Source organism: Herpailurus yagouaroundi, unplaced genomic scaffold, assembly GCF_014898765.1.
Source record: "Herpailurus yagouaroundi ecotype Mexico unplaced genomic scaffold, PumYag 180, whole genome shotgun sequence".
NCBI lineage: Eukaryota > Metazoa > Chordata > Mammalia > Carnivora > Felidae > Herpailurus > Herpailurus yagouaroundi.
The window spans coordinates 5,954,475-5,978,426 of NW_024412411.1; the positions used below are offsets into that span (position 1 = coordinate 5,954,475).

General features: G+C 51.8%; 1 protein-coding gene and 1 long non-coding RNA gene across 2 annotated transcripts in view; one reads left to right on the forward strand and one right to left on the reverse strand.

The window, feature by feature from the left end:
* Positions 1 to 11,448, reverse strand: part of LOC121039318 (guanylate cyclase D-like) — a 34,799-nt gene extending 23,351 nt beyond the window's left edge. Inside the window, exons 1-6 of the mRNA XM_040489427.1 lie at positions 10,599 to 11,448; positions 7,499 to 7,794; positions 5,412 to 5,766; positions 1,764 to 1,848; positions 1,042 to 1,138; positions 830 to 958 (exon numbers count right to left, since the gene is read on the reverse strand). Of these exons, the coding sequence (XP_040345361.1) occupies positions 830 to 958; positions 1,042 to 1,138; positions 1,764 to 1,848; positions 5,412 to 5,766; positions 7,499 to 7,794; positions 10,599 to 11,394 (1,758 nt within the window). The 5' untranslated portion in view covers positions 11,395 to 11,448. The remainder of the gene's footprint in view (positions 1 to 829; positions 959 to 1,041; positions 1,139 to 1,763; positions 1,849 to 5,411; positions 5,767 to 7,498; positions 7,795 to 10,598) is intronic.
* A 4,082-nt stretch (positions 11,449 to 15,530) lies between these two features.
* Positions 15,531 to 23,587, forward strand: LOC121039523 (uncharacterized). The gene is made up of 3 exons (XR_005794819.1): positions 15,531 to 15,610; positions 21,972 to 22,067; positions 23,482 to 23,587. It is a non-coding gene; the product is annotated as an uncharacterized LOC121039523 (long non-coding RNA).
* The last annotated feature ends 365 nt before the right edge of the window (positions 23,588 to 23,952 follow it).

A 23,952-nucleotide genomic window follows, 5' to 3' on the forward strand; every position in this document is an offset into this window, starting at 1 on the left:
GAAGGAAGCCTCGGGCTGGGGCTCGGTCCTCGCCCCGGCCTGGCCCAGAGCTAGCTGCAATCTTAGCCCTCTCTCCCCTGTCACGGATGGATTTTTGCCTTGTCAGCCTCACCCACAGCCTGTCAGCTAACTTAGAGAAGCAGACAGGACATGCTTTGCACAGCACTAAAGCCTCCTTTCAGCATAAAAGAAGAAAAGATGGGATTCCCCTGGGGAGGAAGTGGAAAAGAAGGATCATAAGCCTCATGTCGCTTCCCGTACAATTAGCCTGGCTCATCAGCTGTGAGTCACGGAATTTGAGAATCGGAACATCAGTGAATTGTCGAGTTGGAGAACACAGCACCTGAAAAGCCACAGTGTCCTCAACAACTTTAGAATCCTGCCGGTCTAATCTCTGACTTTGTGGCCTCCCTATCGGCTGACGGTCTGGGGCTGTGTGCTTCCCTCACCTCTGGGCCTCAGGGACCTGGGATCTCACTGTCCCTTGCCAAAACAGGCAGGAGGGTGACCTAGACTGGCCCCCGTGCTGAGAGAAACCCTGGGTGGACCCACGCTGGGAGAGCCCAGGCCCAAGTAGCCAGCAACTTGTTGTCCCAAGGTCAGATCACAAACCATGCTGAGCTGGGAATTGAGAGTCCTTCTCCACTCCTACTATGCCACTGACTTGCTGTGGGACCCAGGAAAGTCACTGGCCCTCTTCAAGCCTCAGTTTCCCATTCTGTAACGGGAGTAGGGCATACAGAAGCCCAAGAGGCCGTGGGCTCCCTCAGCTTCTCCCAAACTCACTGCAGCTTCTCAGGCCCAAACCTGTGGTGGCAGAGGCCCTCACCTGGTACAGGGCCACATTGGTGGGCTCCTGGGGGGCCGGCAGGCTCCTTGCTGACCCCTGGGCCACCGACCTCAGGCTCCCGCCATCTGCCACACTTCTTGATTCACTCACGTTGTCCACGTGCAGCCTCTGGAGGGGGCAGGTGCGGTCAAGAGCCTGGACCAGGCCTCAGTCAGCGGCTTGCCCACCCAGCCCAGTGCCTGTCCCCCTACCCGTCTGCTTGGTGGCCGATGGATGAAGGTGAGCTCCTGGGCTGTCAGCAGGATCCGGTGGGGGCCCCGCACCAGCTGTAGCTGTTGGATGCCCAATCTGGAGGCAAGAGAAAGTGCAGGGCAGAGGGAGGGCACACGTATCACTCCCACCTCGATCTGGCCGATTGGGCCTGCGCTGACCCAGAGCCCTCTCCCTCTTTCTCTCCCTTCTCCCCAGCAGTCCCAGCACGGAGGGGTCACTGCTGAGCACTGCCCCCTACCCAGGCCCTTGGCCCGGCTCAGGCCTGATAAGCTTATTGATCCCTAGCCTGGGAGTTCCCAAACTGCCCGGAGGCTTCCCGAGGTGAGGGCCGGGGGCAGGCTCAGGGAACACAGAGGATTTCAGACCCAGGAAGAATTGCTTTCAAAACTGAAGGGCCCTGGGAGTTGTCCTGGTCAAGCCATCATTGTGCATGTCCATAGCCTGAAGCTCAGGGATGGACAGTCTTACGTAAGGTCCCAGGCTTCTTCCCCGACTTTCCAGTGGACCTTTTCTCAAGGTCCCCCAGCCTCAGCAGGGCCCTGACTGAGGCTCTAAGGTGGACAGGAGTGCTGGACTGTCCTGAGGTCCTGGGATGGGAAAGCCTCCTGCAGATTGCCAGGACTGTGCACACACAAGAGAGGCCCTGTGGGTGGGGGGCACAGAGGGGCAGAAGGAGGCTCGGGTGCAGACAGAGTCTCACCTGATGAGGCAAGTGAGGGTCCCGCCAGCCAGCAACAGGACACATGCCAGGACAAAAGCGAGGAAGCTCCCCGGGAGCTGTGCATCTGCGGGCGGAGCAGGATGGACGTGAGTCCTAACAGTAACAACCACACAAGGAGGGCAGCCCCCTTCACCCAGCTCCTGCACCCCCTCCTGGGCCTTCCTCTGGGAAATGGAAACACAAACCCCAATCCAGACCGACCCCAGGGATGAGGCTCAGAATGACACTCACGTAGGAAAGTCCTATCTGTGGACTGGTCATCACACACAGGTATTGAGTCCCAGTGTTTCAGCCTGGGTTCTTGGGCTCCCTGTCCCCGGATCCCCATGGTCCCTGCTCAGATCTCATTACAGTCCTGGTCAGACTATGGTCTTTTGTCTGATGGCATATCAAGTCCCTCCCCAATAGACAGAGTGGCTGGATAGCAGGGCCTGTGTCTTATTCATCTCACTGTCCCTGGCACCTAACACAGAGCCTGGACACGGCAGGTGCTGAATAAAAATTTTGTATCCCTGTCGATTATTGTCCTGCTTCTTGCATATCCCCTCTGATGGGCTCCTCGCTATCTGTTTGGACAGCCAGTTTCATTGTCCTTCACTCTGACCATTAAGAGCCTTCCTGACACCAAATCCAAATCTCCAGGCCTCATGTCAGGAGTTGGATGTAAAGAGGCTATTAAAGTTCACTGGCAAGGTTGGGAGGGCACCCCTACTTTGCTTGGGCAACCCTAGCATCAGCTTAGGCTGGCAAGGATGCTGAATGCCCAGCCCCAATCTGGAGAGAGGACATTGACCTCTGCTGCCACAGAAATGGGGCCATCCCTTCTGCCTTCCATGCCTCCTCTCCCTTCTTCCTTCCGCTGGAGGATGAGCTCTGCTGTCTGCCCCCTGCTGAAGCCCTCCAGTCTGAGTCCATCATAATAATAGCAGCAAATACCTTGCAATCCCTATTACACTATTGCACATTGTATTGCATTAAGCACCTATTCTGACGATGTTATGTATTCCAATTCACTTATTCTGCACAATGACCCCTGGAAGTAGGTATGGTCATGGTCACAATTTTGTAGAGGAGGAAACAGAGAGAAGTAACTGTCTGTGCGTGACAGAGCCTGGGTTCAAACCCTGGCACTTTCGCTCTGGCATCGGGGCTCCTAACCACCGCATCATCCTGCCTCTCGCCCAGGCTCCGAAAGGGTAAGCTTTGAGTCTCAATCTGGAGGAGACAAGGGAGCAAACGCACAGGGTGCGACAGAAAGCACAGTGTGCCCCAGGCCTAGGGGGCAGCGAGTGCCAAGGTTCTGAAGCAGGAGCGGCCTGCGATCCAGGGAAGGACAGAACAGAGCAGGAGGAAGACAGACCAAGATGCTGAGCGGGACAGGGTGCTGTGAAGTCAGAGGCCAGGACTCTGGCTTGGCTCCGGGTGAGGCCAAGCCTCTATAGGTCCTGGTGGGGGAGTGATTATGTTTCCAAAGGATCCTCCAACCTGCCAGGTTGCATGAGGACGAGGGGGAGGCAAGGCAGTGACCCTGTGAGAGATGACGAGGGCCTGGCCCAGGATGGAGGCAGTGACTGGTGAACAGCTCTGCTTCCGGGCAAATTCTAAAGATGGCGCCCCCAGAGTGTGCTGACCAACTGGATGGGGGGTGTGAGGAGACAGAGCGTTCCTGTGCCTGTGAGAGGTTGGGGGTTCCATGACCTGCAACGGAGAACATCATGGGAGGCAGATTGGGGGACAGATCAGGAGTTGAGCTTCAGACAACATCAAGTTTCAGATGCCGACTAGATATCTAGGTGTCAGTAGCATCTTATTGGACATGTCAAGTAGGAGGTTGGGCAGATATGGAGTTTAGGAGACAACAATGTCCATCTGGGGGCCACGAGAATGGATAAGACACTGTGGGAGTAAGTGCTGAGAGAAAACGGCTCAAAGCACCAAGCCCACAGGAGTGGTGTTAATAGGTTAGAACTCTATAGAACAGAAAAGGTGACTGAGAAGGTGACGAGTGAGGGGGCCCTGGAGAGGGATGGAGCAAGCAGCAGGGAGGGTGGGAGTTCGGCTCCCTTGGCTGAGCAAGGCCGAGACTAGCAGCTGGCTCTGGGCCTCAGCACATGGAGGCTACTGGGGGCCTTGATAGGACTGCTCGTGTTAAGAGAGTAGTGGAGAGAGTCAGCGAGGAGGACTCCAGAGAAGAGGGGAAGGGACATTTAATCCAGTTGGCACCCACACCCTTGCGACGGATCTTGCTGCCAAAGGGAGTCAAGGAATAAAGCTTAGGCTGAAAGGAGATGTGAATGAATGGCTCTCTAAGGCTGACATTCCAAGACACAAACAATCAGAGGAAACAAGGAACACGGCACATTCTCTTGCTGACAAGACCCTGAGGCCCAGGGAGGAGAGAAGCCAGCCCTGGACAGGACAACTCCAGCCGGTCCCAGCGCTCCTAGGTGCCACTTGAGGAGTGCTTCTCACTGAGAGCACGTGACCACGCAGCCCCTTCCCATCTCCTTGGAAGTACAAGCCCTGCTCCTGAGGTCTGCCCCACCCCCACCTCACGCAAGGACAAGCAGTTGAAGGTGTCAGGTCTTTGTTCCTATTTCTACATGAGAAATGGAGACCCAGAGAGGGTATGCAACTTGCTCAAGGTCACACACCTAGTCAGGGGCAGCACTGAACTGCAGCCCTAAGTACATTTGCCCCAAAGCCCCCGCTGTCTGGTCTCTCAATCCATGGTGGTGATCAGTTGTATCGGTGATAATCATGACAACACAGGCCAGAGTGTGAACTGTCACTTTTAGATCCCCGAGAGAAGATACATCCTGAGGTTGCTGCTCAGGCTCCCACAACCCCGTAGTGTCCCCTCTCAGAGCCCCCTCTCAGAGCACCTGCCCTTACCCCATCCCCCTTTACCCAGGGAGCTCCATCCCACGTGCCGGCAGTGACCACGAGTCTTATCTGCCATTGTATCCCCAGTTCTCGGCACTGAGCATGGGACACAGTGGATGCTCAATAAATGTTTGCTGATTGATTTGTTGAATGAGTTAATTAAAAACCTGTTAGATGGTGAAATCTGTGAGCCAGGGCTGACGGAGAAGGATCTCCTCTGAGCTCCATCAGCCCCTGGCTGCCCCCTTCAAGGCTCTGATCACACTGTCTTGTATTGTTTTCAGCTGTCCCTGTCTCGGTCACCAGGCAGAAGCCCCTGGAAAGCAGGCCCTGGGGTTGGGCTTCGAGTACATCAACTCAATGAGGGCAGGGACATCATTTCATTCACTCCTATATCCCTGGGGCTGAGCATAGTGCCCGACACGTGGGAGGTCCTCCAGCAATATTTGTGGAAAAAGGGGCAGAGAAACAATTGGGTGAAGGCTTCTTCTCATGGGCTACCTTCTAGTCTGGGGAACAGATGGCACTGATTCTTCCCAGCACGGGACACACACCCTTATGAACATGAAGCAATTCGCTCGGGGGCTGTGGGGATCATGGTGGCCGGGGTGGAGGGGCAGCCCTGATTGGTAAGACAGGTAAGATTTAACCAGGCAAGGTGGGGAGCTCTCCAGGAAGAGGAAAACGCATTGGGTGATTGGATGGATGGATAGATGAATGGATGGAGGGATGATGAATTACCTCTCATGCATAGCATATTGGGGTCAAACCAGCAGCTGGAGTCACGTGCTGGAGGGGCCCCTCCTGGAAAGTGTATGGCCCTGTCCAGGGGCTGCACTTGCCACGTGCCTGTGTCCAGAATGTGGGTGGGGACCAGCTGGCTTCCCTGACCATCTGTGTCCAAGATGACGTACTGAGCCAATCTCCTGCCCTTCTCATCCGTCCGGATCCTCTGGCTAAAGCCAGCCACATTCAGAGCCCCTGTATGGTCTCCCAAGTGGGCCCCCGAGAGTCCTGCCCCATGGCTCTCAGAGCGGTTCAGGGCATGGGCCAGCAGGACAACAGCATCATAGATGGTCCCAAAGAGCGGGGACACCTGTGGAAGAGAAGGTCTCTCAAACCCATAACCCCGTGGCACAGGCTCCCAGACATCTCTGAGCCCTGCCAGCAGCAGTTGTATGGATTATCACCCCCACCCCGCCCCCAACACAGCCCTCTCTCTGGTCCCGCCATGACCTCAGTCCCCACTCAGTGGAATCACAGTCTCCGTGGCCACCGCCAACTCTGACGTCTCACAGGCATGTCAAACCTGCCTGACATGTCCAAAACAGAACTCCTGGTTCTTCAAGGTTCCGTCTGGTTCTCCTACACTAACCCCACTCCTCCTGAACCTTAGGAAATGGAGCTACCACCTGCCTGGCTTCTCGAATCTAGGTTTGATTCCTGACGCCTCTCTTTCTGTCTTCCAGTTCGTCGTTGAATCTTTTTGGTTTTATTTCAGAATCTATTCCCAACTCAATTGACCCCCTCACCCCTCTACTCCTGCCATCTGGATCTGAGCCCCTCACTGCTCACCTGGCCTGCAGAGGAGCCCCCTAAAGGCCTCCTTGCTTCACCTGGGTCTCTTCAGAACCTTCAGGCAGCCAAAACGATATTTTGTAAGAAGATGAATCAAATTATTTCTTACTTAAAACCTGCTGATAGCTTCCCATTTCACTTATGATCATGAGCTGAGACTCCTTTTGCCCTGGCATAAAATGCCTCACATGGTCTGGCCCCAAGCTTATCTTGGACCCCTGTCCCCACCTGTCATGACAGTCCAGTCTCTCCACGCCCTCTGCCTGTTCCTCTAGCCTCCGAAGTTCACTCTGCCTCTCGCCCCTTGCCCCTGACCTTTCCTCTACCTGGTCACTCTTCACCCAGACCTGCACCTGGCTGCCTCCTTCCTGCTCCGGATGCAGCTCACGTGCCATCTCCCCACAGTGGGCTTCCCTGCCTATCTTAGCTCCCGTCACCCACTACTTTATCCCAGCTGCTCTCTGTCACTTTATCCTGTTAAGTTTTCTTGGCGACATCGCCACAATTTGGATTTGGCCGTATGGTTGCTTGGGTATTACCTGTCTTGCCCTAACATAATGGAAGCTCCCTGAAGGCCAGGTCTGTCTTACCCATCACTGTGTCCCTGACGCCTGGCCCCATGGCACGTGAGAGGGACTCAAGTCACATTTGTCAGACGAACGACCGGTTGCAAGGCCCTTCATCCGCATCTGCATTCCTGTCATCGCATGCAGACACTATTGTCTTCTTGTCACCAAGAAACAGACGTCCCAACAGGGACCCGAGCAGCCGAGTCCTCTCCGCCCAAACTGAGCTGGCAGCCACCCCCCCACCGCTAACACTCCTCAGATTCACAGCAGTGACTCCAGAAAACCTTCCCATTCCCCCACGCCCCGGGCATCTCTCCTACTGATCTGCACACTTTGTTAGACAGACGCAGAGGAAGGGGAGGGAGAGAGTCTGGGCCAGAGATGAGAATCACAGGCACTAAGCTGGAGACAGAAAAATAGGAGGCAAAAAGTCACAGGAGAAGGTGAATTGACAAAGCAGGCCAAGAGTAACACACGAGAGAGAGAGAGAGAGAGAGCTGGAGACAGTGTACCGAGGGAGAGGCAGAGACACTGTCAAATAAGGGACAGGTCACGTGCCCACCAGGAGGCGGGACTGGTCGGCCAGGTGGGTAGCGGGCCCGGGCCGGGAAGGCCTAGAATGCACGCACACCTGCCCACGACCCAGGGCTCCGGGCCCTGCGAGGGCCTGTATCGACCTACCTGCTCTGGCTCCAGGTGGGCAGCCACCTCTCCAATGGCCCTGGCAGCTTCCAAGGCCTCGTCCACAGGGCCGGACTCCAGGCTGACGGTGAGCACTGCGTCATAGACCTCCTGCAGGGGCCCGCGGTCGCCAAGGGCTGCGTAGGAGCGGTTGCGGTAGGGCAAGGCAAAGAGCAGGGTATCGTAGGGCAGGAAGACCAGCCTCCCATCTGCCAGGCCCTGGGCCCACGCTCGGCTCAGCAGGGCCGTCTGCTCCAGGCCCCCCAGGAGCGCCGAATGCATGCAGAGCACCACCACTGGGGGTAGGAGAGGCGTGCTTACCTTTGCAGGCCTCCCCTGAAGCCCAGAGTCTGTGGCCCTGGAGAGCTGCTCGAAACTCTCAGGTCCACGCCCCTACCATGAATAGATTCCTCTTTGCCTTGGCGAAAGAAAGAGGCCCTTGGCGATAAGCAGCCAATTCCATCCCCAGGCACCCAGGACAGAAGAGAGCCCTTGCCCAAGATAAGGGTCCTTCCTCTCTTCTCCACTTGGGTCCCTCACCAGGGGGACCGCCTCAGTCAACAAAGGGCTACCACTTACTCTGGCTGTGGTCTAGATTCCCCCCTGCAATCCCTTTCTCTAGGAAATCCGGGAAAACAGAGCCACCAGGGAAAGCTGAGAGTCCCCTTGCTGGGGCCCGAGGACCCCGGTCGTGTGGAAGTCAGAGCCTGGAGCCCTGATCTCTGCTGAGCTTGGAGGGCCATGCTGTATGGGCCACGGGCCACAAGCCAGCTGCTCCCTGCCCCAGTATAATGGGGGGGGGGGGGGGGGCCGGAGACTCACTCGCTACAACTGGGGGTAAATGGGACCCGAGCTTCCTTTTTCCCATCTCTTCCACCCGGGGGTTATTCTGGACGCTAACCAAAAGACCCATTTGTTTTGTAAGTGGGGGGGTCCATTCTGCATTTTCCCTGCACAAGGGAAAGCCGATCCCCACAGCCTGGGAGGAAGCCGTGGACTGGGAAAAACCCACACTGATGGCAAGCCGCGCTCGCTGTGTGCTGGGCACTGTTCTACGCCCCTTATCTGCAGTAGTGCTCGTCCTCACAACCCTGTGATGGAGAGGGGTCATTAGCCTCATGTCACCGATGGGGAAACTCTAGCACAGAGAGGTTTAGTGAGTTGCCTGGGGGCACACAGCTGGCAGGAGGTGGGGTCAGGAGTGAGACTCTGGCAATCTGACTCCAGAGAATATGCCCTGAACCACTCTGCCCCCCTGGCTCCTGAAAGCCACCAATGTGGTTGGAACTCAATATCCAGCAAAAGGGTTGGAGGAGTCTGATGACGCGTCCCCCACCCACTGCCACCATGCTCCAGTCATGCAGAACTGAGCCGATCCTTCTAATCCCATTAACATGTTACCTCCATTCCTCTGCCCTAGCTGGTTCCTCTGCCTGGAACCCCTTCCTCCTCATCGCCGCCTGCAATCAACTTCTCATGCTCAGGCCCTGCCCTGGTATCACCTCCTCCATGAAGCCCTCCCCACCCCTAAGCAAAGCAGCTCCTACCAGACCGGAGCTCCTCACTGCCGGGACCTGGGTGCTTCCTCCCCACCCCCTCCCCAGAGCCCAGCCAGGGTCAGGCACAGAGCAGTGCCCAGTGACTCTTGGCTGAAGGAAGTGTTTACAAAGCACTCAGCCACAAATATCTGCTCCTTGTGACCCTGTGAGGTGGGTTTCAACTATCCCCATTTCACCTGCTGGAGAACTGGGGCTCAGGGAAGTGGGCTACTTGTCCTAATGGGCAGCAGGCTAACCTGGGCCGGGTCTCACTCCCTACTTGGGGCTGACTCCCTAACCAGCAGCCACATCAGCTTGGGGGTCCGCCCACCCCGCCCTCCCCCAGGGGGGCACTGGCTTCGGTTCCCTCAAATGAGAAACATGGTGGTTGCGAGTTTCACAGAACAACACTTTCCCCTGCTACCTGCAATGCATTCTCGCATTCACCACTTTTATTCCATTCTATTTTATCTATTCTGTTTCATTCTTCTCTTTCTCTCCTGTTTTCTTTCTTTCTTTCTTTCTTTCTTTCTTTCTTTCTTTCTTTCTTTCTTTCTTCTTTCCTTCTTTTGTAATGTTAGTCTTGATTCACTAAACTGGTTTGTTGATCACAACCCATACTTTGAAATCATCCCAGTCTAGATTAACTTTAAGGTCCCTCCGGGGGCGCCTGAGCGGCTCCGTGGGTTGAGTGTCCAACTCTTGATTTCAGCTCAGGTCATGATCCCAGGGTTGTGGGATCGAGCCCATGCTGAGTGTGGAGCCTGCTTAAGATTCTCTCTCTCTCTCTCTCTCTCTCTCTCTCTCTCTCTCTGCTCTTCTCCCAAGCTTGTGCTCTCTTAAAAAAAAAAAAAAATCCCTTCTGTTTTTCAGGTGCTACCTCTCCTCTACAGTCTACCCACCATGCCTCACCTTAGCTAACTACTTCCTTCAAGACAGGCAAATGTCACCTCCTCCAAGAAGCCTCCTCTGATCCCCAGGGCCCCAGCCTTGTACTTCCTCTCATTCTCCAGGCCTCTGTTCCCTCTGATGGCCTTGAGCTCTCTGTCGTAACCACCTGTCTCTTATTACTTATATAGCTGTCTCTCCGTTACCAAGTCAGCCCCTGGAGACCCACCACCTGATCTGTCCGGTTCACTTGTGTGTCCCAGCACTCAGCACAGCAGGGCTCCATAAATGCAAGAAGCAATTAATCGGGGAAAAAAAAAGTGATTCTGACTCTAACTACCTTCCCGGGCTCAAGTACCCCTACGCTTTCGTTTCCTTCAATACACCAGACATGAGGCAAGAAAGCCCTTTGACTCCCACTCCACAACCAACACTTGAATCAGAGCTCAAAATCCGACTGCCCTGCCTGCCAGCTGTGTGACTTGGGCAAGTTACCTACATTCACTGAGCTGTGAAGCTCAGACCTCAACGGGACTGGCTCTGGGGGCTGCTGTGAGATGAAATGCAGGGCCGTTGTCCAGAGCTCAGCCCACTGTCTGATGCTGAGGAAACCCCACCAGCAGCCATATGAAGCCCATGCTGCCCACACGAGGAAGGCACCCGTGGACACTTACTTTTCAGGCCGTCCACGCGGCAGAGCTGCTCCAGGACCTCCTTGGCCCCCTGCTCCCCAGGTCCTAGAGAGGTCACCAGCCCCACAGGCAGCCCATGCGTCCTCAGGGTCACGGCCACCTGCCGGGCTGTGGCCACCCAGATATCCTGGTGGGAGGACACGATGGCCACGCGAGCCCAGCCAAAGTGTCTCATGATAGACAGCAGCACGTGGGCAGCCGAAGGCAAGGTGGCCACCAGCTCACCTCCTCCTTCTGGAGCTCCGCAAGCCCAGGAGAAGAGGGTCTTGCCCCAGCCTTGGGCCAGCAGGGCTGCCGCTTGACAGTAACCGGGATTGACAGGGCCCACAAAGGCAGCCACGGTATTCTTGTGGGCCAGGAATGTGGCCAGAGCATGAGGGGTGTCACAGCCCGTGGCAAGGACCACGGAAGCCAGCCTCGAGCCCAGCACCAGTGAGGAGTCCTGGTTGGCTCGGTCCACAGCCAGCTGGGCTGCTACACTGGGGAGGGCCCTGGCAAAGATGGGGTCACAGTCCCAAGGACCCAGCACCCCCAAGGTGAAGGTCCCTGACCCGAGGGCCGGATCAGGGAGAAAGCCAGCCCCGATGGCACCCCAAAGCACCACAGACAGAAGCGGTGGGAAAAAGGCTGTCCTTGGATGACTGAGAGTGGACCCCCACGGGCCCTGGCAGGACAGGCACGTCTTCCCATGTGGCAGCATCCGATACCAACCTTCAGGGGACAATCCCTCCCGTAGTCCTGGGAAAAGGGGACAAAAACAAAGTTTGCTTTCTAGCATTTTCTGCCACTACTTTCTGTATGACTTTGAGGCACACAGTACCTTCCCCCAGAACCTCAGCCTCCTCATTGATAAAACGAGGGATTGAGACCCATCATGTCCGAAGACTCCCAGCTTTGGGGTCTAACATCCTCCCCAAGACTGACTCACAGCCTGGGCAGAAGCCCAGTCATTCGGCGTGGGCTCCAGAGTCCGAGCTGGCGAGACCTGGCTCGCTGCTTTCCATCCTCGTGGGCCTAGCCCAGTCTCTGAGGTTTCTGAGCCCCATTTCCCTCTTCTGTGAGAATGCGGAAAACAAAGCCTACTTTATGGAGTGGCCATGATGGTTGTGTGCCATAACGTGCAGCACTCAGCGCAGTCCCTGGTCCTTCCTTAGGTGTTCAATAAATCCCGCTTCTTTCAACCTACTGTTACTGTTGTTTCCTGCACTCATCATCCTAGGTGGACCGGTGCTCAGGGCCGCTGTGAGCCTTCCCTGCCCCTTACCCTCAAGCCCAGCCTCATCCCCTGGCACTTGACTCCACTGGACTCCAGGGCCCTATGGCACAAGCAAGGCCTGGGTATGGTGAGCGCAGACACAGTCCCGTCTCGGATCCCCTCTGGCCTGTTCTCTCTCCACTGTTCAGATGAGGAAACTAAGGGAGACTGGGAATGGGGTTGGCAGAGAGACAGGATGAGGACAGGTCTCTCCAACTCATCCTCCACCCCACACAGGACCTCCTTGACCAGGACATTTGGACTAGAGGACCCCCCACTCTGCCCTTCTGTCCCAGGACTTTGACGTCCACCCTGCAGTCCTGCCACCCCGGCTCAGTCTCTGCCCACAGCCTTGACATGGTCCGTTCCCCATCCGGGCACCCAGCCAGTCCTTCCACCTCCTTCATGCAGCCGGCAGCCTTGCACTCTGGGGGCCACAGGAAGGCATAAGATCTCATCTTACCCTCAAGAAAATGCCAGGCTGGGGGGTGCCTGGGTGGCTCAGTCGGTTGAGCATCCAACTTAGGCTCATGTTATGATCTCGTGGTTTGTGGGTTCAAGCCCGGCATCCGGCTCTCTGCTATCACCCTGTTAGTGTGGAGCCCACTTTGGATCCTCTGTTTCTCTCTCTCTCTCTCTCTCTCTCTCTCAAAAAGAAAAAAGTTAAAAAAGAAAGAAAGAAAAAAATAAAATGCCAGGCTGGTAAGAAGGTAGGTTCCAGCCAAGAGAAGAAGTGCTTGTCAGGAGAGTTCTTGCCTGGGTGGCTCAGTCAGTTAAGTGTCTGACTTCGGCTCAGGTCATGATCTCACCGTTCATGAGTTCGAGCCCTACGTCCAGCTCTGTGCTGACTGCTCAAAGCCTGGAGCCGGGGACCTGCTTTGGATTCTTTGTCTCTCTTTCTCTGCCCTCCCCTGATCTCACTTTATCTCTCTCTCTCTCAAAAATGAATAAAACATTTAACAAATTTTTTTTCAAAAAGCAAGTCTATGTCAGGAGAGTAAGGGGGTGCCCTCTCAATGCCAACAGCCGTGGTCTGTGCAGGGAAGCACATTAGAAATTATGTCTGGTTCAGAGGAATAATAAGGTCCTTGGAATTACACAGAAGAATAAACCCTGATTTTTATCCCTCATTTGTCCCTGACTCTGGGTGAGACGTTTAACTTCTCTGAGCTTCTGTTTTCTTGTCTGTAAAATGGAGATGATGATAGGTATCTGGCAGAGTTGTGGCAAGGGCTAAATGCATAACGTCTCTACGGTGAGGATATCACTGTGCCAAGCAGGTAAGGAAGTAGTAAGCGGTACTGGCCAAGCGGAAGTAAGTAGGTACAGTACTTACTATGTGGAATAGTTCTCATCCCCAGCGCCATCGCAGTCACCATCATCACCATCTTGGGATCTCGGAAGAGCGGCGGGTGTACTGTGGTGTAGAAAGCGCTAGACAGGGAGGTGGAGGCCTGAGTTTCAGCCCCCACTGCCCTTGAGGCCTCAGTCTCCCTATCTGTAACAGTAGCCAGTTTTTGCAGGGCGGGCCAAGCTGAGCCCTTCAGGCCTGTGATGCTACGGTTCTCCCAGCTCAGGGCTCGGCGACTCGGGGGGGGTGCCCTCTCCTGCCGGCCTCTGAGGAGCGCTCTGTGCCCTCCCTCCGCTTCTGCCATGATGTGCCAAGTGGTCTCTTTGCTTCCTCAGGGCTCAGGATGAACCTCTCTGAACAGCTGGGCTTGTTCTGGGCTCACAGAGAGCTGATCATTTCTGGTTGGAAACATAAGCGTACGTGCACCTCTCCCCCTCATTTGTGCTGTCCAAATCACCTGTGATCCACTGCTTTGCCTTGTCTTCCCAGAGGCCCCAAGAAGAGAGCTTTTACCCTCTTTTTCAGAGAAGCACACTGACTCTGGGGGAAACAGCAATGTGTCTGAGTTCTCACCAAAAGTTAGGGCTGAGTTGGGACTGGAGCTTGGCTTCCTACCTCCCAGCCAAAGACAAAAATCACCCTTTTATCAAACACCTAGACCACCACAGCTGAAGGATCCTTGAAGATGGAACATCTAAACCAACTCCCCTGTGTACAGATGGGGAAACTGAGGTACAGAAAGGCATATGGACTTCCTTCAGTCCCACAAAGCAGCAGCAGGGTCCCCAGCCCCTGCAGTCCTGCTGGCCACACTCAGTGTCCCTGATGGCATACAGGGACTTAAGGAAGACTCTGGCAGAGCTGCTTTTAGCTCCAGCTCTCCTGCTGACTTGTGGAACAGGGTCCACACCCCTTTCTCTGCCCTGGTTTTCCCATCTGTACAGGGAAGGCTTAGTTTAGCTGCGCAGGTCTCCAAAGATCTGTCAGCTCTGATGTTCTGTCAGTAAAAATCAGGAAATGGGTGGTGTTTGTCTCTGAAGCTGGCCACGTCCCCTCTCCCAGCCCTTCCCCCAGGAGCGTGTGAACAGTGCCGGCACTGTGGGTTAATTCAACCCCATCCTGGGGGAAACCGTTTGTATTTTTTTTTAAAACGTTTATTTATTTTTGAGACAGAGAGAGACAGAGCATGAACAGGGGAGGGACAGAGAGAGAGGGAGACACAGAATCTGAAACAGGCTCCAGGCTCTGAGCTGTCAGCACAGAGCCCGACGCGGGGCTCGAACTCACAGCCAGTGAGATCATGACCTGAGCCGAAGTCAGACGCTTAACCGACCGAGCCACCCAGGCGCCCCAAACCGTTTGTATTTTTAAGCTCTAGGAGATGGATGCCGATGATTAGGCACAGGGTGCTTGACTCATAGAGCCAGGCTCATGGAATTAGTCAACTCATAGTATCCTAACCCAAAAAGATGAAGATGCCTGTGGTTACGTTAACAGACAAATGAGCAAAATTAAAATGGTAATAGGAACCTAAGGAAGGAGAGTGGAGGATTTCTGTTAGAACTGGGACTTCTTCAGCTCCTGTAGCCAAAGGTCATCCTGCTGACCTCCCAACCCAATTTCTTGCCTTCGTTCAGGACAAGCTCCCCGATGACCCACCTGCCATGATGTCTCATTGGGGCTGACTCACTGCCTCTTTGCAGGTCCTAAGGTTGCTGCACCAGTGTCCTCAGATGTCAAGCCCTCCAAGAAGACTCTAGCCTGGAGATTCCTCATTCCCACCACAGCCCTTACAGTTAACACTCCTGCTGCCTGTCAGCTTCCTGGGACTCCTGCCCAGGGAGTGCTTCATATATGGCTCATTCCCTTCCTGTCCCCAACAGGGGCGTGAAGAAGCCACTTGGAAAATTCGATCTGTTCACTTGGAAAATTCGATCTGTTCAGATGGTAGGGCTCTGGGGAGCCAAGCAGGGAAAGGAAGGAGAGAAGGAAGGAGAAAGGAGCTGAGGGAGGGAGGATGTCTTCAGCACTCCGGACAGCTCCAGGCCAGGCTTGTTCTCCCTGGAGGAAGGATGGGCAAACACTAAAGAAACCAGCATTACTGAAAATCCAGTATTATTGATATTCCAATTTTATCGATAAGGAAAGTACACTACCCAGAGAGGTTAGGTAATCTGACCAAGGGCACAGAGCTAGTAAGTGGCAAGGCCAACTATTTCTGCTCATCGCGCCACAATGATTCTTTGGGATTCTAATGGTGGTTTTTCTATCTTCCTTTTTGGGATGAAGCCTTTTGTGGAGATAGATACCACAGTCCCCTGGATAGTCAGCTCTTCCTTCTCCGTCTGCTTTCTCCAACCTGGGTGAAATTAACCGTTACTAAGTACAGTAAGTATTTACTATGTGCTAGTAACTATATATCTCAACTAATTTAACCCTTGCAACAACCTTGCAAAGTGCGTGTTGCATTTTGCTTTCTTCACATCACTTTATTCATGCTAACATGAATAAAGGCACTGCCCACTTAAGACACGTCAACAAACCAAAAAAGCAAAATTGCTTTCCCCTTCAAGAGCGAACTTTCTAGCATGGGCAGAGATTCAACCAAAAAGAAACATAATAAATAATTAGGTTTATTTTTTATTTTAGAAAGTGATAGGTGATATAAAAAAAGAAAGGTAAAGGGGGGTAATAATGTATTATAATTCAGTATAAGTATTTTCTATACTGCTGCACAATCTTCATGTTTATAATTTCAATGGTCAAGGAACACACCTGGTGGATGTGTCACAAGTTAGTAATTATCTTTTTTTGGATATTTTTATTTTGTTTTGTTTTGTTTTATGTTTATTTATTTTTGAGAGAGAGAGGCAGAGCATGGGCAAGGGAGGGGCAGAGAGAGAGAGGGAGACACAGAATCTGAAACAGGCTCCAGGCTCTGAGCTGTCAGGACAGAGCCTGACGCAGGGCTCAAGCTCATGAACTGCCAGATCATGACGTGAGCTGAAGTCAGACGTTTAACCGATTGAGCCACCCAGGTGCCCCTTTTTTGGGGGATATTTTTAGCCTTAATCTTGTCCTTGACAGATTTTAGGGCCTTTGTTTTTGTGCCAGACTTATGCCTGTTTGCTCTCTCAGCTCCATTCCCTGACCTTCCCAAACCTGACTGGGCTCCTTATTGGGAGACTAGGGAGGGACCTCTGTCCCAAGGAGGGCTGATCCTGAAAACTTCATTCCCAGCATTCCTTGCCACTGTTTTCTGGATGGATTTAGCCAATAGGAGACCCTGACAGGAGACTGGAGGCAAGGAGAAAAATAGAAGCCAGGAGACACCCCCCCCCCCCCCCCCCCCCCCCGCCCACATGTGGAAGGTGTCCCAGTGATAGCTGTGTCTCCTCTCTGGTCCTAGCCTCGTCAAACACCCCTCCTGATGTGGCTCCAATGTCTGGGCTTAAGTACTACCACCTCCTTCTTCTTTTTGTCCCTCCCCGACCAGGGGTGGAAGAGACTTCCTGCTGTTGCCAATCTCTGAACTGCTTCATATCCCAACACCTTTGTGATCACTCTCCCACTCCAACTTCCCACTACTGAAAGTACTGATGAGGACTCTGTTTTCCAGGGTGTATCTTGATCTATATACTATATCTCTGAGTTGCTTGCAATTTCCCACCATTATGAATAATTCTTTAATGGATATCATGCTTTTATCATCTTTGAAATTTTTTCTTTATGATAAACTCTCAGGAATAGCCATACTAGATCAAAGAATAACAACACCTTTAAGGTACGTTACATATTGCTTCATATTGTAATGTATTAATGCCAAGATATTCTTTAGATAATTGGAGACATTTGCATATTGCCTGAGCGTTAGCTGATACATGGTTATTCTTAAGATTTTTAGGTGAAATAATGGCAAGGCGGTTATGTAAAGAAATTTGTCATTTGTTTTCAACTCTGCATACTTGAATTATGTAGAGGGAAATGACATGATGTCTGGGATCTATTTTGAAATTATTATACAAAAGGCGAGTGATGAATGAAATATGAAAAGATCTTAATTTTTGAATCTAGGCTATGGTTGTACTTGGGTTCATTGTAACTTTTCTTCCTACTTTTGCTTGTGTTTAAGAACTTTCATAATAAGAGAAAATAGTGTTCATACCAATTAACAATGTAGGTATACAACTTCCACCAAATCATTTTTAGCATTCAGTATAATAATTTTTCATCGTTTATTTATTTTTTGGGACAGAGAGAGACAGAGCATGAATGGGGGAGGGGCAGAGAGAGAGGGAGACACAGAATCGGAAACAGGCTCCAGGCTCCGAGCCATCAGCCCAGAGCCTGACGCGGGGCTCGAACTCACGGACCGTGAGATCGTGACCTGGCTGAAGTCGGACGCTTAACCGACTGCGCCACCCAGGCGCCCCAGTATAATAATTTTTAAAAATATAACCAGCGTTTTGAAAAATCATGCATTGTGTTAGTTTTTTATGTTGTATGATAAATTACCACAAACTTAGTGACTTAAAACAACACATGTGTATTATCTCAGTTTCTGAGGGTCATAGGTGTGGGTGCAGCTTAGCAGGACTCCAGGTTAGGGTCTCACAGGCCACAATCAGGACACTGGTCAAGGCTGAGTTCTCATCTGGAGGCTCAACTAGGGAAGGATCTGCTTCCAAAATCATTCAGATTGTTGGCTGTCAGATTCATGAGAGCTTGCTGCTTCAAAGCCAGTAACGAGTCTGCTAGCAAGAGTCTTAGAAAACATAACATAATCTAATACAACTTAATCAACAGAGTAACACCATACCGTATTCTTTACTATATTCTATTGGTTCAAAGGAAGTCACGGGTCCAGTCACATTCACAGGGAGATGTTATACAAGGGCACAAATACTGGGAAGTAGGAGCTGTGAAGGCTACCTTAGAACTATACCTTAGGCATATAATAGTGAAAGAAACTGACAGCCTTGGAGAGTTCATTCTGCAGCAAGCTGGGTCAGGGCTAGAACCAGAACCCAAGCTTCCCTATGAAAATTGTAATCATCTGCTTTATGACTTTGCTAAGGGGAGAGCCAGAACCATCTTCTTTCCTGCCCTCCACACTCCATCCCTAATTTCTATCATCTCCCTCTTACTCCCTGCCATACTCCAGGCAGGACCTTGTTCTGTAGTCTAAAATCTCTTAGGAAGGTCACATGAAGGTCATTCTCATACTAAAGGACTGATGGTAGATACAGACTTGCTAGGATTTTCCAACGCGGGGTATCTGCTATGTAACAAAGACAACAAGATGATTTGCTCCAAGAGAACGAAGGTTTACTTTTAGACACGTGGGGACGTAAACAATCACTGGGGACAGTATTTGGATGGAAGGAACAAACAGTTCCTGTCTCAGAGTGGATAAACCCGTCCTGGCAACAGTAACCAGGAGGGAACTCTGAGCTCCACAGACTTCAGTTAAAATCCTCAACCATAATACTCTCTGAGTGACCCTAAGCAAGTCACTTAGCTTCTCTGAGCTTCAATTTCCTTATCAATAAACAGTGATACTATTATAATATCTACCTCACTAGGAAGCTATGAGTGAGTGTTAAAGCATTCGGTAAATGATGAACATTACTAATAATAATCACTATCATCACCATTACCGAGCACTGACTAGATGCAGATACAGATCACATGATTCAAAACAGAAAGTGTTCAGTGCCCTTGAAACAGGAAAGGGGGATGTTTAAAGAAAGAAGATTATGGCAGTCAGGATCTCAGCTAGAAGCAGAGGCACATGCAAATTAGGATAATCCCGGGAGGATTTATTTACCAAAGAATTATTAACAGAAGGATGTAGAGCTTGTGCTATAAACTGGGGTTAGCAGCAGCAGAGCTGCTACCATTCTTGGCCCCAAAGGGAAGGGAGGGCACAGTTACCAGACCTGGGAAGGGTAAAGTTATGAGAGAAGGCTGCCTTGATGGGGGCAATGACTTTTGGTTGAGGGATACAGCCAACCCAAGACAATCCTGCATGGAAGCAGCAATGGAAACAAATATCTTGATCTCACTCTTCTTGATCCTCCAGGTCTCTCCTTGGTCAAACCCAAGCAGAAGCCAGCAGGCATAGAGGTTTGATGGTGTTTCCCACGCAAGCCAGCCTCCCAGGTCAGAGTAGGCGAGGGGAAGAGATCACCTGGCAGGCAAGGAGAAGGTATGTGGCACAGTCCACCCCTTTGCCTCTCAGCATTCACTCCTGTCTTTCATCCAGTGAAGTCTTGTCCCTAAGACGTGCAAAGTCTCATCGGCTACCATATTAACAAGGTACTGTCAATTCACCTTGCAACCACTTGAGACTAACACATTAGTCATGGGGCTCCCGGGGGGCTCAGTTTTTGAGCATCCAACACTTGACTTCAGCTCAGGTCATGATCTCACGGTGCATGAGTTTGAGCCCCACATTAGGCTCTGTGATGATTGTGCAGGGCCTGCTTGGGATTCTCTGTCTTCCCCTCTCTCTCTGCCCCTCTCCTGCTCATGCTCGCTCTCTCTCTCTCTCCTCTCTTAAAAATAAATAAACATTTAAAAAAAACATTAGTCACTACTAGTGTTCTTTATATAAGAAAGTGGGTACAAAAGAAGCAATTTACGTAACGCGTGGCTGCTACAGTCCCCATCTCCATAGCTGATTGGTCATCTAAAGTGCTTAATCAGGGGCACCTGGGTGGCTCAATCTGTTTAGCGTCTGACTCTTGATTTCAGCTCAGGTCATGATCTCAGTGTTGCGAAATTGAGCCCCACGTCAGGCTCGTGCTGGGTGCGCAGCCTGCTTGAGATTCTTTCTCTTTCTCTCTGCCCCTCTCCCACTCACATGCAGGAGCACGCATGCTCTCTCTCCTTCTCTCTAAAAAAATAATAAAATAAAACACAAAAATACAGTGCTAATCAGAGCTGCCTCCATTTGCCATTATACTATGTCCCCCTCATCCTCTTGCAGTACCTCACGTGGGGCTTCTCCACCTGGTATAGGGATCCAAACCCTCATTCCTAAAAAATCTGGAGTCCTCAGTGGTCTGCTCTTTACTGGGTTGCTCCGTTGATTATTGACCGGGATTTCTGGGCAAGGGAGGACTGAAAGGCTCCTCTGTTGATGTCCTGGGTGCCAGTCACAGTCCTCCCTGCTCCATTGTGAGGCAACAATGGCATTTCCTCATAGCAATGGGGACCCATCGCTTTGGCTTATATAGTGTGACTTCCTTCTCTGCCTATTGATTCAGGGTCATGAAGATCTCGAAATGGTCAAGAGACAGTTTCAACTTCCAATTCCTAAGATGAATTACTGCATTCTCTGGTGGAGCTGTTCCTCTCCTAGACACAGGGAGCTCCAAACTGCCAAGTTCAAGATCGGGCACAGGTGGCAGCACTCTTCCAGCGAGAGGCCACTCCTCTTCATTTTTTGGTTCCCAACCTGCTCATTCTGTCTACAGGAAGACCACACACTTGGCCATTAGTATAAAGCGTATATTGCATCCTGTGAGTACAAGCTAGTGTCTCCCATCTCGTTCTAGAACTGAATCTTCAGCAGACCAGTCCACAGGTCCATCAAGCCAGATGCTTCTGGATGATGGGAGATGAAGCCAAACCAGTGAGCCACCTGCTGCAGCTCCTCTGCAGTCAGATGTGCCCCTAGTCAGATCATTGTTGTAGAACACACTATGGTAATAAAAGGCACTCCTGCAAACCCAGGAATAACAGTTCTGGCAAAAGCACTGGGCAAGGAAGGCAAATCTATGCATAGTTCTATTCCTATCTCTGCGAGTAGAAAAAAGGGTTGCCTCCTCTGTGAGGGGAGAGATCTGATATAACAGGTAGCTGGCTGATCCCTCCCCCCAAGGAAATGGTGCCAGTCTGTGCATTTGGTGTGGCCTCTGCTGTTGGCAGGCTGGGCACTGAGCTGTGGCAATAGTCAGATGAACCATGGAAGTCCATGTTATGGAACCCACACGCGGCCTCCATTCTGGTTCTTGTGGACATTATGGATGTGGGCCCATTGAACAAGCATTTGGGGTGGCTGGAAAGCAGCTGACTGATAGCCACAGCTCATCTTGTTCACCTAAGTGTTGAAGACTTCCTCTGTCTTAGATACCCCTCTGGTGGGGCATTCACATCCCGTGACTATTCGGAGAGATGCATCCACATACCTCATTGACACCAATTTTCCTATCCTTAGGATGGCCTAAGACCTTGGCCATCCAGATGACCCATTATCAACTACCCATGAGTCAAAGTGAACTAAGACCTCAGGCCATCTCTCCTTCTGCACAAAATGGACAACCGGAGGGATCCTCTGAAGTTCTGCCCACTGGGGAGATTTCCCTTCACCACTTGTATTTCAAAGCCAGCTTCGGTTGGGGATTGCAATGTAGCTTCCATCCACTCCTGGCCAATGCCAGAGTATCATGATATCCATCCTTGAACGAGGCCCACTTTTTCCTCCTCCACTAACTGGTAATAAGGAATTCCCAATAAGGTCATGGGTGTGGGTTGAGGGAGAAGTGGCAGAAACAGGAGCAGGTACCATGGGAGCCTCAGCCACCTGCTTGGTCATATCTGCCACCTCCATTTTATTAAGGAATGGTTCTGTGCATGTCAATATTATGGTTCAGTGCATCAGATAACACCCAGTTCACTTGTCAATTCTGGTAGCACAGTCACTGAGTGTCTGTAATGTGTCTGTTTCCATCTCTACCAGGGCCAGGAGCAAGTCATTAACTGCTTCTTAAGTGGATAGAAGTTGTTCACAGAAAAGAATATGAGTTCACTCTGCCACCACCACCTGCTGCCATGAGTGAGTTCCTCATACTTTCTTTAGTGAACGGAGCGTGCTCCAGCTTCTCCTAGGGGTATGAGCAGCTTGTGTATAATAGATTTGTTTCAACATGTTTACTTTCCTGAGACTTTAGACTCTTTCCTACACAGAATTCTAAGGAAGTTCTGGCGTTTCCACCTCATCCAGTGAGATCATCATCGTGTTCAAATTTCAGTTAGGCAAACTAGAGACAACTAAAGCCACTCCTAGGTGATCAAATGAAAAAATGAACCCCCAAATCCCAGGCTAGGGCATTTGTCAGTGAATTTGGTCCCATCAAGCCTTACAATTCTTTCCCTGGGTCTAATGTCCTTGTAATCCACTCCCACAGGTTCCTGCCAATATAGATTGACAAAGTCTTCTTTTTATATAATGTTTATTTATCTATTTTTGAGAGAGAGAGGGACAGAGACAGCAGGGGAGGGGCAGAGAGAGAGAGAGAGACAGAGAATCTGAAGCAGGCTCTAGGCTCTGAGCTGTCAGTGCAGAGCCCAATGTGGAGTTCAAACTCATGAACCGTGAGATCATGACCTGAGCCAAAGTTGGACGCTTAACCGACTGAGCCACCCAGGCACTCCTTGACAAAGTCTTCTAAGAATTTCACTGTATAGACAATCTTCTTGTGGTACAGGCTTTATATTTCTCCTCCATGCCATGCTGGGATTAAGCCCCAGTTATGGGCCATGAAGAACAATGAGGGTGTGTTCTCAGGAGCGCAAGGATCAGCTTCCAGAAGGACTCCTCTAGGTTCGACCTCCGAAAGGCTTTTGTGCAGAGAAGTGGGTGCATTCTGACATGGAGGGAGGGGCTGGCAAAGGAGGTTTGGGGAAATTTGCAGGTCAAAAATTCTCAGCCCCAACCATGTCTCCCCAGTGGCCATTCCTTCCTTGTTAGTGCCCCACGTGCAATGTAAGACACCTGGGTTGGGGATGCTGTCACTCCGCAACCTTTACCACCAGAACTTGGGTTTGGTCCTGTTCTATCTCTCTGGTAGCCACAGGACCTAAGAGGCTCGTTCCTTCAAGCTCTCATGGAAGCCTCCCGTGGCTCATGCATCTTCTCAATTATGTGATCGTAAGTTTTCATTTATTTCCCATGTATTTTCTCTTGGGCTGTAGGAAGAAACCGGGTGTCTCCCCCGTCTTTATGACTAGTATTGTTGCCACTGGGCCAAGTGCCAAGGACACTTGACGTGCCGACTGGTCTTCCAACCTGCACTGTAACCCGTGCTACCACTAATGTTCATCTGAGCCACAGTGACACTAGCAGAGGCCGTGAACTCATCCTATTTGCCTCAGCAAGGAGATTGTCCCTATTGTACAGCTGATGATAGGGGTGCCATAAAGAGTGTTGCAGTAACTCGAGGCTAATGGTAGAACTGTTGCCTCCCCAGGCCCAAAGAAGAGGGAGGAGAGAGTTTTCTGGAGCCCAGAAGACAGCTAGCTGCCTCGAAAGGTGAAAGGGCACAGCCAGACTGCAGCATCCTACAGGGAGGAATCTAGAGGGTAAGAGACCCTGCTGACGTTGTGCATACAGGCCAGCCCCCTGCAGCCCAAAGAGGTGGATGGGGGTAAAGACTTGACCTGGGTGGGCAGATGAAAGACACCGGTGCAGCCACTTTTCCTCAAAGGGAGTCAGGAGCAGACAGCTTTAGTCCTTCCAGGCCTTGAAGAAGGAGAGGTTTGCCCAGGAGCAGATCACAGGGGGCACCTCGGGAGAAAGGAGCGACACAAGCAGATGTGCAGAGACCAGAGTGCAGCAGGTACATCCAGATGTTGGCTGCGTGCCTAGAAAGGAGGTCTGGGTCAACACACACCGCTCATGCGCTGGCCTGGGCCCAAATCTCCACTCATCTGGAAGACGC